The following is a 12158-nucleotide window of genomic DNA, read 5'->3' as shown; positions in this document are numbered from 1 at the left end:
TAATGTTGGTGACCAAATAAAGGTGAAGAAGAAGAAATTTTCATATTGTCGTTCAAATGATTGAATTTGTATAAAATGTACAGGATATAAATAGCTCAAGGTCAGGAACTGGCTCCAGCAGCTGGACCAACGCTGAGCGTCACATTACTTGCATGACTGGAAGTCGAAAGAGCAGCGATCTTAGAAGCAGGACATGTTTGTGTCTGCAGGAGGCTGGCAGATGGAGCAGCGGAGGATAATGAAAGGAGGACGAACTCCTGGTTTCCGAGGGGACCTTGAGTTTACGGACGACAAAGAGCTCCTGCCGGCGGTGTTTACAGGTGGCGTCGGGGTTTATTGCTGGTATTTCTGACGGCGCCCGACGTGTTTCCACCATCTCAGCCGTCCCACCGGTGATTGTGCGAAGGTCAAAGCATCTTACGAGAGCTAAAAGGCGGTTATTTATAGTCGCGGAGCCTTTTTACGCCGTCTGCACAGCGCTTTTCATTAAAAGTGAGGCGCAATTAACTTTGTGCTGTTGGAGACAGATACACGAATACTTCACGCAATGAAGAACAACACTTACCATGAGAGTGGTGAGGCTGCGTGATCTCCCGCTACAGCATCTCTGCCCCACTCACCGCTCCCGACACACCTGCTCAGGTAATCAGCGGTCGGATGCTGGGAACACACCTGGTCCTGATTTAATTAATGTCACACTGAATTAACTTTGGTTGGAAGACAGCTGCTGTCATTAGGTCGACATTTGGCCTGACGCGACATTGCAAAGACACCAAAGGCGGCGCGTGCGTCGTTATCCTGTACTTAGAAATACGAACGCTGAGTGCTCGTTAAAATGCAAAACTAATGCAATAAATTGCAGATTTAATAAAACGACTCCACCTTCGTAAACGTCAGCACGTGACTATGATGTATAATCATGCACTGGCTGAAAGCACTGCTTTGTCTCCACGCAGCCTTTAAACATCAGCAGTATTGTCTTGTTAGCTTGCAAATTAACAACACGTCGTAGTAAGAGACTCTGTTTTCCTGCATTTCTCCCTCTATGACTCAGTTACCATCCTCTCGGGGTGAGTCCGGGAAATGTAATTATTATTTATCAAACTAATCCAAAGGCTCCTTGTGTATAGCCAGTCAGATCATGTTTTCACAGTGCCCACAAAGCCACCGAGAGAACACCAGGGGTTTTGGCACCCATTAATCATCCTCCTGGTCCAACCGGCTACGGAAAAGAATTTTAAGCAGATCCTTTAATGTACCTCCAGATCAAGTCATCAATCACAGCCTAATACGAGGTTGTAGAATAGAGGACATGTCTAATGGCGAGCTCTAACCGTTGCCATTACCTGAAAAGATTTTATTATTTCGCTAACTGAGTTCGGAGCGTGACGGATGAACGGAGGTGGGCAGCCGTTTGACCTCGGTGCAGCCGCCATCGGTACCTCCTTAATCGGACCTGGGCCCAGGACACTGTCAAAGATCTCTAGCTTCCTTGATGGATGAGGGAACTTTTCCTGCATTGTTTCTGGGCCCAGTAACGACTGTCCTCTTGTCTCGGAATGAGGCTGGAGGTCGTTAGAGATACGCCGTGTGGCGCCATAATAGATGGCGGAAAAGATCGGCCGTGAAAGTGAAAGGTTTCTGGCTACTGCCATACATCAGACGACACTAACGACATGAAGCACTATTATTAGATCTCGCTTGTCGTATCTACCTGTCCTGAGAAGTGATTTTCAAAAAGTTTAAAAGCTCCTAAACAGCTGTGGTTCCATCTTTGTGGAGCTGTACAGAATATAATGGCTTTCATTTGAGTCCTGGTGAACAATGCAGCCTCAGGACGGGAGGTTTTTTAGTTGCTTTATCCACCAGATGGTGTTGTTGTTCTTGAAGTGCTGGAGAGTGTTGCACTATAATACACGTTCGGAATGAGTCATGAAGGAAAAACACATCCTCCACATTGGGCCGACTCATGGCGCTGGGTTTAGTTGGGGTTTGTGCTCCGAGCGAAGGCGTCAGTCACTGCTGATGTCACCGATGCCAAGCGTCGTAAAGGAGGGATGCAGGAATGGACCAATCACAGGCCCAGGGCTCAAATGATGCTAATACAGACCCAGTTTTGATCTAATTCATTCCAGGAGGTGTTTAAAAAAACAGCCCGAGGTTCTTACATGTTCTCCAGGTGTGTGGTGTAAAAAAAGCGATGAAGCAGCAACCATGAACATCTTGATCCACTCTGGTCCATTTGATGTTACTGAGGCACACATCAAACGTAACAGCGCATATACATCTAACCAGAAGTATAAAGTGTGAAAATACTGGCCAGTGCCCTAACCCTAGTTTCACCAGGTGTCTGGCTGAGGAGCGTCAGTGAATGTAAGCCAAAACATTAGAACCACTACCCATAATGCAGTGCATCAACTGTGACCTCAGCAATAAACAGAACTTAAGGGAAAATCTGATCTCGGCCCAAGCAAAACATCCCTAATATCCTCCTGGCAGGCGAACTAGACGTAATTATTTCAGTGAAAAAGCTTGTTGATATAATCACAGAAAATGCAACGTAACCTACAGATGTTTCAACATGTGTGCGTGGGTCCATACTAAAAGTTTTTATTACATGTTGGCTACACTTTAATGGATTCTGTGTAATGGCTCCAAACCAATGATGTAAGCTCAACCCTTGGTGGTCTAATTTATTAAGTATGTGTGATAAGTACAGCTTACATTTTACTTTGACTAGTTCTCCGTTAGACCTAAATTACATGACTATTACCTCAGCTTCCACCAGCGGCAGCTTTAAGCCCGTCAGAAATTAAACCCGCAGCCTGTTATTCCGCTGCACAAACACTGGCCTCCTGTTGACGCCGTGTTATTTACCTGCTCGCCTCTCGGCTTGTTTTGTTTACCTCCTCATCCCCTGACACGTGGGGTGGGGGGAGGGAGGGTGGAGCGGAGGGATGGGGTGGGGTTGGAGCGCGGGGAGGCGAGCCGGATTAGCGCAGCGTCAGTGTCCTCTTTAGACGACAACAAACGGCGGGGGTGATTGACAGAGCAGCGCGCAGGGCACAAACCGTTTGCACCTTGCTCGTCCTCTCCACTCAGCGTCAGCATCAGCATCTCGTCGCCTGAATATGTCTCTGTCCGGCTCGCAGACGCCAGAGGACGGACTCTATGGTGAGTGACGCTGGGACGTGGACGGGGCTCCTGCTCTATTACCATGACGTGCATTTCTTTGCCCTTAAAGCCGTAGCAAACGGGAAGGCAGGGGATTTTGCTCTAGTGGAAGTCAGAGATCATCACTTGAAACGTTTTCCTGTGTGCGTCTATGGTTTCACAAATGTCAACAGTGAGTGGAAACACTGTGGGCAGTGACCCCCACTCGTTAGCCTCACGTATTCAGGAATCGAGGCCACATTGGAGAAACCCAACAGGCCACAGTCGTCCTGTTGTCATTGTTGTTGCCTCTGACTCTGCCATTGTGTAAATGGATTCCCTGACTCACCCTTTTGCATCTCTTTAAGCCAATTAGGCTGTGGAGATTTCCTGACGCTAATAGCTCCAGTGTGCTCTGTGCACATGGCTTGGCACACGATGGGGGCTGAAAGGTGAATAACTACCTGTAGCAGGACACGGAGGCACTGGGATTATGGGTATTGGAGTTGGAAGGAGGGATCGAACCCGGCGACGGCTGCGATGATTTCTGATTCCGATTCCAACTCTCTGCCTCTCAGGCCAAACCTTGAGGTCGCGTGTAGTTTAACCTCACGCCTTCATAACAAAAATAAAGCGGCGTGCTGCAGTTCACAGAGGCTTTTAACATCCAGCTCTTGTCCGAATGACACAAAGCTGATTTGGCAGAGTCACCGATGAATGTGTACAGGACTGCACCATGGCAACTGAATTAGCGCTGCAGAATGGCGACAGATAAGTCAGACGGCAAAGCAGTTGTTATGTCATGACTCGCCTCTGTGGGAAAATAACTAGGGCAATGGCACAGCTTCCCCGCTCCGGTTTGCCTCGCTCTGCAACCCCCCCTTCAGCTCCGTGCCCACTCATGTCTCTGCCCCGTTTGCGCGATCGCACACTATCACAAACTGGGGCAAAGTGAAGATTAGAGAGGTCGCATGAGCGGGAGGGACGCGTTGACGAAGGAGGTGTTGGTGTCTTGTAAACGCTGCCTGTGTCACGGAGCGATGCGGGACGACACGGGGGACGCTGTGCGGGGGAGGGAGGGAGGGAGAGGGAGGCTAATCTCTAACAGGAATAAGCGCTTACGTAAGCAGGCACGCCGTCAGCCGGAGTTGGCCCTGCCCTGCTGTTGAGCGCTGTGCGTGTGTGTGTGCGTGCACGTCGGCGTGCACGCACACACACACACGCACAGCGGTGTTGCTTATGGGCGGCCTGTGCACAAACCAGGATCCTACTTCAGACTCGCTCAGGTCATCGACCGTCATATGAGGACACATTTATAGCTGGTTATGAGTCGCCATACGGCAGAGCACAACAACACGGAGCTGCTCACTTCATGCCAAAGCCAGAAACAAAGCAGATGTAACTAACCACAAATCCCCCATGAGCTCTGTGATTGTTAGAAACCTATCAAATAAAATAACATTTAGGAAAAGACACAATAAAGCAACTACTGTATATCAAAATTAAGAGTTAAGGCAATAAGCAAAAGCAGACATTGAATAAAAACCCATAATATTTGACATATTCCAAACGCTAATGTGCAGCTTCCTCCTTCCAACCTCTGCTGCTTGTACCGTTTCCTCCTCAGGCTCCTGGGTGGAGCTGGAGGAGCTGATCGCAGCCGTGAGCCGCCGGGAGAGTCTGACGGCGCCGCAGGACACCCTCTCCTCCGCCCTGCAGGGGGAGCTGGAGAGGATCCTCCTGGAGGCGCAGCTGGAGTGTGAGCGGAGCAGAGACAGGTAACGATTGGGTGGCATCTTTTCGGGTCGTCATGTATCCGCTGTTAACGACTGGGCCGTCCACAGTCCTCCACAGGCGGTGACCCCACAGTCCACTGGATCCCCGAGACCCACTAGTGAGCAGGACAGTGACTGTATCACCATACAGGTTGGTGCAGATGCATGTGAGGTACTAATAAATATGGCTTGTATATAGATTTTTGTTTTCATGCATTTGTGGTGGTTTGCTCCTCAGGAGGAAGCCGAGCGGCGGCCGGACACCGACTGGGTGTGGGACTGGTCCAGCAGACCTGAAAACATGCCCCCAAAGTAAGGCCGCCTCCACCCAAAGCCCCTTCAACCCTCCGTGCGTCCCTCAGCCTCGTCTCGCTGTCTCTGCAGAGAGTTCGTGTTCCAGCACCCGAAGCAGCCGAGCTCCCTCAGCGTTCGCAAGACGGAGGTGATGAAGAGAGGCCTCTTCTCCTCCGACGTCCTCCTCATCCTCGTGCCCTCGCTGCTGGCTTCGCACCTGCTCACGCTGGGAGTGGGGTGAGACTGCTCCGCTGCTCCACACCATCAGGCCGCTGCTGCTGCTCAACCGTCTCTCTCTCTTCTCTGCTCTAGGATCTACATAGGGAAGCGGCTGGCTGCTTCCACTACCAGCACGCTGTGACCTGCTGCGGGCCGGCGCCCCCGTTCGGCCATTAAGGTCACCTCCGCCCTCTGTCGTTCCTGCTTCGTCGCGGGGCAACCGTAGGACCCTGCCCGTCTGTACTTCTGTCTGTATGTCTGTCCACCCAGCCGGTCTCTCTCTCTCCCCCTCTGTCGGTGGGCGCGCGTCCCAGGGATGGATGGATGCCAACCAGCGAGTCAAGCCGAGGCCGCTTTGACTCATCTCAGTAGGGAGTAGCAGCGATGTGACCCGGCGAAAGCGCTGCCGGAGAGGAGAGATTGCTCAGATTAGGCCTAAGGAGACAAAGAGAGTTTTGCCTGGCTAGAACCATAAATCCCTTTGATAGGAGGAGATGAAAACGCTTAGATGGGAACAGTGTGTTGAGACAAAATGAGAAAGATAGCATGTGATAGCGTGTGATAGCCTTTCCCCCGTCTACCGAAAGAGCAAAATGTCTGTCATTTGTCAAAAGTAATAACTTTCTGTAAGACTGGGCTGCTGAACGGCTCCGCCCCGATGCTGTATCTAATACAGAGCTGTAGCTGGTGGAGTGAATGTATGGGTCGGCTCTGGTTGTGCTGCTTGTCCCAAAAAAGAAAAAGAACAACAACAACTCAGCATTTTTACGACAAAGACAATCATGACCCCATTAAAATTCACTCCTCAAATTTGTAAGGTCTCCTTGGTCTTTTTATTCGTTTTCCACCCTTTCTTGTTTCAATCACAGGGAAGAGAAAATGAAGCCGCTCCCGCCAGCGAAGCACAAAGACCTGCTGAAGTAAACGCTGGCTCCTTCAAACCGTACACGTTCCCAATATCTTTAGTTTTGCTCTACGGTCGTCCGGTCGTTATTTGTAGGTAATGGTATTAAACAAAAAGGAAACGCTTTTATGACCCACTGTGTTGTTAACAACCTGCAAATAAGTCACAGCTGCCCGTTTAGAATTTATTCCCTTTTCCATATGAGGTAAATCACAGCAAATCACTCCTGCTCCATTTTTCCTTGAGTTTTTTTTTTACATCCCTTCTCCACCGGTGATGAGTCGTCCTCTTGTCTAACCGAGCGCTTGTACAAATTTCATGATGTCACACCAGCCTGTTTCTTTCCATCTGCCTTTGTCATCCCTTACCTCACATAACCAGTCAAGAATTTGACATTTTATTGCTTTCCCAATAAACCAGAAGCCCACTTCCTTCTAACATGTCATGAAAGAACGCTCGGATGTGGAGCGGGGGAGCCTGAGAAACACGCCGAGGGTCTGTTGCGCCGCCGCGGACGCGAACGTGCCCATTTGTCGTCGGGCCTGACCGAGAAACCCAATGAGTTTATCAGGCATTAGCCGCGTCTTTGATGTGAGGGGTCCTGCAGAGCTCGTTAAGCCACTTCTAGACGCGCGGTGCTGATGGGGCAACAACGCGCCTGCCTTGGCAGAGCACAAGAAGCACCTGGTTTCCATTCAGCGACGTCACACACACACACACACACACACACACACACACACACACACACACACACACACACACACACACACACACACACACACACACACACACACACACACACACACACACACACACACACACACACACACACACGGTGGGGTTTGTTTACACAACAAAGAACAAAAGGAAGCACTTTGTTGGAAGATGGAAATAATTACATGTGTTCAGGAAACGTCCTTTTAGCCTGACTTGACTGTCTAATCTACTGATGTTTGGTAACGTTAAGTAACAGGGTAAATTATTGCTTATTTTATAACAATGTTGTGAGGAAAACAGGGGCAAACAAGGCAGGTTTAAACTTCCCTTGTGGCTGATTCCTGGTTCCTGGTTCAGTCTGGACCTGCTGTGCTTAAAGATTTTACATTCAAATACTAAATCCAGAATAAAACTACTATAGTGAATCGACTGTCAGGGACATGTGCGTTTCACTTCATTTTAAAAAATGTATACATAATAATCGTACGCCTGAAGAGCGGCTATAACCAATGCTTCACTTTCATCTGCTGGGTGATTTACAACCTGTCTAACTGTGTAATTCCTCGCTCGGTTACAACCTTGTTATCTTTTAGCTGTGTTTCCATACCTCAACAGTGACTTTGATGAGCACCGTGGCCTGTCCCTGTTTCACTCGCCTTAAATTTCATCCCCCGCTCGGGGCAAACGGGCCGTCACAGGTGGGACAGGCTGTCGTAAATCACACGGCTCTACAGCTGTTTCTGTGGACCTCAGCGACTTCTTCATAGCAGGGGACTGTGTTAAAATCTGTCGGCCCTGTAATATGCTCTTAAAGACGGGACAATGACGGCAGAGCAGCCTTAAATAACATGTGATTTTCCACATGTACATGGCTGATAAAGCGGGCAGTGAGCAGTGGTTCATCTTTTGTAACCGGTGAAGGTGGAGGAGGCTGGGGGCGAGACAGAATATGAAAGAACTCTGTTCATTTCCTGGACCGAAGTGCGTGGAGCGGACATCTGTCTCTCTGGGAAACGCATTATCTTCCTGCTCCTATAGTACTAGACAGGAAACGACGAGTCCAGTTTCAAAGAGTCTGGACCCAACTGAAGAATTCAGTCGACCCGGCGTCTTAGCATTCAAACATGCTGACTAATTTGAGCCTTCGTCTCAAGTAACGCAGCTTCACCACATGAGGTCCGCTTCCCCCGTATGAACCGCTTATTATGAGAAATGGTAGGTTACGATTCCACATAAACAGGATGACGTATTCCCGCGAGAGGATCAGACGCGCTGAGCAGCGAAATCCTCACGAAGACACGAGTTTTAGCGGTTCCAATCTCGACATCGACGGAGCAGCAGCTGCGTCATCGGCACAAGTCTGAGTTCTCATGTGCGCCGAACATGTGTCTGCTCCGCCAGATTACACACCGAGAAGGGGCAATAATTGCTTCCACGTGCCCTCCTCCCTCTTCCTCCTCCCGCGGACGCGTCTCTTTATTCTGTGCAATCGTCGGCCATTGGCCAGTGAGCGTGACGCGTTCGCGAGCGCCACCGGGTCTGAACAAGCGGCCCGCTGTGCTCACCCGCTGCGTGGCCCCGCTCCGGTCCGAGCGCGCCAGGATCACGGGGGATTAATGAGAGCACCTGGAACGGGAACAATGCGCCGCTGTTCGCGCTGTGTAAACAGGCCGCTCGTGTCGGCGTGGGAGGATTCGGCCCTCGCCTCCCGACGCCATTGCTCGCCTGCAAAGAGGCAGTAAGTGTGTGGCGCGGCTTCGGCGGCCAGCGGAGTGACCTTTGACCTCTCCACCTACTGTACCTGGCAGCTCGCTGGATCACGGCGACTATAAACGCCTGAGAACCCTGGTGCCCAGACGGTCGCCGTCTCAACTCGTTATTACAAGGATTTCCTGCCGCAAAGTCCACATATATAGCGGGTAGGGCTGTGCGGCGCACGGGCACAGCTGTGCTCGGAGCGAAACGGATCACGATCGCTGGATTCATACCGGAGCTGGACTTCTTTTCTTGCAATACTATAAAAAGTAATACTGACCTGCGGACACCGGCAATAAAAGGAGCATATGCGCAGCAGGCTCGCGGATCCAGCTGTGACTGCGGGTGCAGCACAATGTAGTGTTGCAGTCTGTTTACGCATCACAGCTGGATGGAAATGCCATTAGTTTTCAAGTGATTCCTAATAAAAACATTTTCAACTTTTCTTAAGAGAATGAACCTAGAACCAAATATAGTATCAATGTGTCCAGCAGGAGCTCTCATGGTGGCGCCGCAGAAGATCAAAGTGATTATTATTCATCTCCCGGGGACCACAATTTCTTTTTTTATTGTTATGAAACGTCATGGTAATCCGTGTGGGAGTTGCAGAGATATTTCAGAGTGTTGCCAGCGTGGTTGAAAGGGAACGAGAGCAGACACGGAGAAGCGGGGAAGGGGTTGAGTGTCTACAGCGGTGATTTACAGCGCCCTCCGTCTACAGAACGAGGTGCGTAGGTGGAGGTGAGACGTGGAGTGAGTGAGCGCGAGCGCGTCCAGCTGTGGAAGTGGTCCACGGAGCAGCTGGATACGCTTGAGACGGTCAGAGGGTGAACTCATAGCTCACACATGGCGAAGCCATCAGCCGCTACGTCCACCGCCGGCTTTGCGGGGGCCTTCATTACGTAGCTCGCAACGCTGAAACCACATTGTTGTTTTAGAAACGGTATGTGCCCGGTCGCGGCGAGGTTGCGCCGAGAACACCTTTAGGCGCCGATCATCAATCTTCTAGCGTTGCGGCCGTGTTTTTCCAGGGTTTCCATTACTGGCGACTTGTTTGAATGATTTTACAGGGAGATATGGAGTTAGGTGAGTAGGTCAGGTGACTCAAAGGAAATGAAAAAATGCAGAAGCGGTTCGCGTCCAAAGTCAGTCTCTAGACCCTCGGGTTCATTTGTGCGCTCACAAATTATGTTTCCCATAACTCAAGGCCAAGGACACAATAAATCCACAACATAATTAGCCGAGCCTCATTCTGAGAAACGTTCTCATCCATATGAGCTCAGAGCGAATGTTCTGATTAACATTGACTGGGTAACACCTCATATATAATTTGTATCCGTGCCCTCTATGCGGTGCTAGACCATTCCAGGAAACTCAACAGCTTTATCCACCATGACATACCAATTTGGCTCAAGGGTCTGCAGTCCACAAATGCTGCAGGATGTAGGTCCATTTATTAAGCCTCAGCCCCGAGTTCGGAGTTACTGTCTGTCTGCTGCCGCGAATTCAGGCAATTTAATGCTATAATTTCTGGTCTGGATTGAATTCCACACCGAGGTGAGGTTTTGATAGATGCTGCACATTTAATGAGGTGCCGGATCGGAGCCCTCCGACTTGTTGACTGGCTGCTGTTTCCCAGCTCGGTCAGGTAGGACTGCGCCGAGCTTGCGAGGCACCGCGTCCCACGGAGTAACGAGCAATTAAGCGCTTAGCGCAGAAGCAGGGAGACTTATGGCCACCTCCAGCTGTGGTTTGCTGCGTTATAAAAGTCAGTGTCCATTCCTCAAGCATGAGGGCAAGTTGTTTTATGAAAGGGCTTTTTGTGAGCAGACTGAATTTAATTACTGTTTTCCTTAATATTGAAACACTGCAATTTCGCTGACATTAATCGTTTTCACACAGTCGTAAACCGCATGTTTTTTTCACTTATGTTACAAAATGTCACATTGAAGATGTTACAAACTAACTACTGTACCTGGTGGCTATGAAAGCAGACAAACAAACTACAGTAACTGTGCAGCTGTTTAAGGAGCAACCAACAAAAATCCCTCTCACAAGGTTAAAAACACAGAATAAAGACCATAATATGGAATAGAGACAAACCAACCTGATAGAGTGAAAGCATAAACCAAGCTCAGGACAGCAGAATAGAGTGAAGCCTTAAATACACAAACGCAACAGGTGAAGGGGTGACGGCGATTACAGGAAGTGAAACAAGACAGGAAGTGACAACGCACCAACGAAGAAGACAAGAGGGAGACAAAATCCGGGTGGCCCCCAGCAGCTTGCGGAGCCCAACTGTAACAGATGGCAGCACTGATAAATTTATGTTCCACATTGGAGGATTTCCTTTGTGCGTTTAATGAGAGTAAACATTATTAATAATCTGTGTTTATTTGTTGTTTTTCTTTGGATTACAATAAAACATTTTACCTTTGCACTAAAAGCTCAGTATCCCCTAATACTACTTCTTGCTGCTAAAATGCTAGATGTCAGACCTCAACTGAGAGACAACAGCATTAAAGCAAAACCACCATTTGAGGTCAACTGATTCCTAATACAGTGCAACGCTATAATTTCTGGTGTCAAACTGCCCAAGTAAAAAGTTCTGATTGCACAGCAGACTTTCAGGATTCGGCCGTGTCCCTATATCGAATAAAAATAGTCCTGGGATGGTGTCAGACACGTTTGGGGTTTGGTTTTATCTTGGAGCTAGAGCTGCAGTGTTCACTGTCTGACCTCATCAACCGCACCATGATGTGACTCAGCCCAGGTCCTCCAGCAGACTAATGTGGTGGAGTGGGCTCCTGGCCGCAGCTGCCGACCGTGTGGGTCCCTGGGGTTTTCTGTGGTCCAGAACCTGAAACGTCTGTAAAGGATCAGTCTGGAAACTAATCAGAGCGCAGATAAAAGTGTGAGTGTCTCAATTGAATCCCTATCAGTGCACAGCAGAAACCCTGAGCACCGACCAGGCTGCAGACGAAGCACAAGTCCCACCTGTGCTACTCATATGGAATCTGTGATTCATTGCTGCTGTTTGTTGCTATAGATACTTGTGTTTAGCGCGCTTTAGCCTTCAGAACACACGCATTGAATAAAGCTAGGGCGGCTTAGCAAGTAGGATGCAACAGGCAGAGGAGGAGGGGAAAACACACATTATTAAAAAGACCTTAACCTCCTCATCTTTGCCAAATGATGCGAGGCTCAGGGTGCTAGACGTGCTGACGAGCCACAGGCCGTGTGAGGGCCAGACGACTGTCTGAGAGCCCAGACGTCAGCTGGACCTGGGCTCGACTTTGCTGTGGGGGGATGAAGGCACATGGAAAAGGTGTCACATCGGA

General features: G+C 49.5%; 1 protein-coding gene across 1 annotated transcript; it reads left to right on the top strand.

The window, feature by feature from the left end:
- Positions 1 to 2976: 2976 nt before the first annotated feature.
- On the top strand, positions 2977 to 6258 carry zgc:73226 (uncharacterized protein LOC402792 homolog). Its single transcript, XM_029170016.3, has 6 exons — positions 2977 to 3174; positions 4781 to 4931; positions 4998 to 5079; positions 5167 to 5240; positions 5313 to 5459; positions 5535 to 6258. The coding sequence occupies exons 1-6, from the start codon at positions 3132 to 3134 to the stop codon at positions 5581 to 5583; spliced, it is 546 nt and encodes a 181-aa protein (XP_029025849.1). The 5' UTR covers positions 2977 to 3131; the 3' UTR covers positions 5584 to 6258.
- Positions 6259 to 12158: the final 5900 nt, after the last annotated feature.

Source organism: Betta splendens, chromosome 12 (assembly GCF_900634795.4).
Source record: "Betta splendens chromosome 12, fBetSpl5.4, whole genome shotgun sequence".
Lineage (NCBI taxonomy): Eukaryota > Metazoa > Chordata > Actinopteri > Anabantiformes > Osphronemidae > Betta > Betta splendens.
Note: the sequence above shows the minus strand (reverse complement) of the source record. Positions and strands in the feature narration are given on the sequence as shown.

Excerpts from the sequence above, each read along its gene's own strand:
- zgc:73226 (XM_029170016.3), top strand. The coding sequence starts at position 3,132 with ATGTCTCTGTCCGGCTCGCAGACGCCAGAGGACGGACTCTATG. Across the intron at positions 3,175-4,780 it reads GCCAGAGGACGGACTCTATG|GCTCCTGGGTGGAGCTGGAG; the intron begins GTGAGTGACGCT and ends TTTCCTCCTCAG. Across the intron at positions 5,460-5,534 it reads CTGCTCACGCTGGGAGTGGG|GATCTACATAGGGAAGCGGC; the intron begins GTGAGACTGCTC and ends TCTCTGCTCTAG.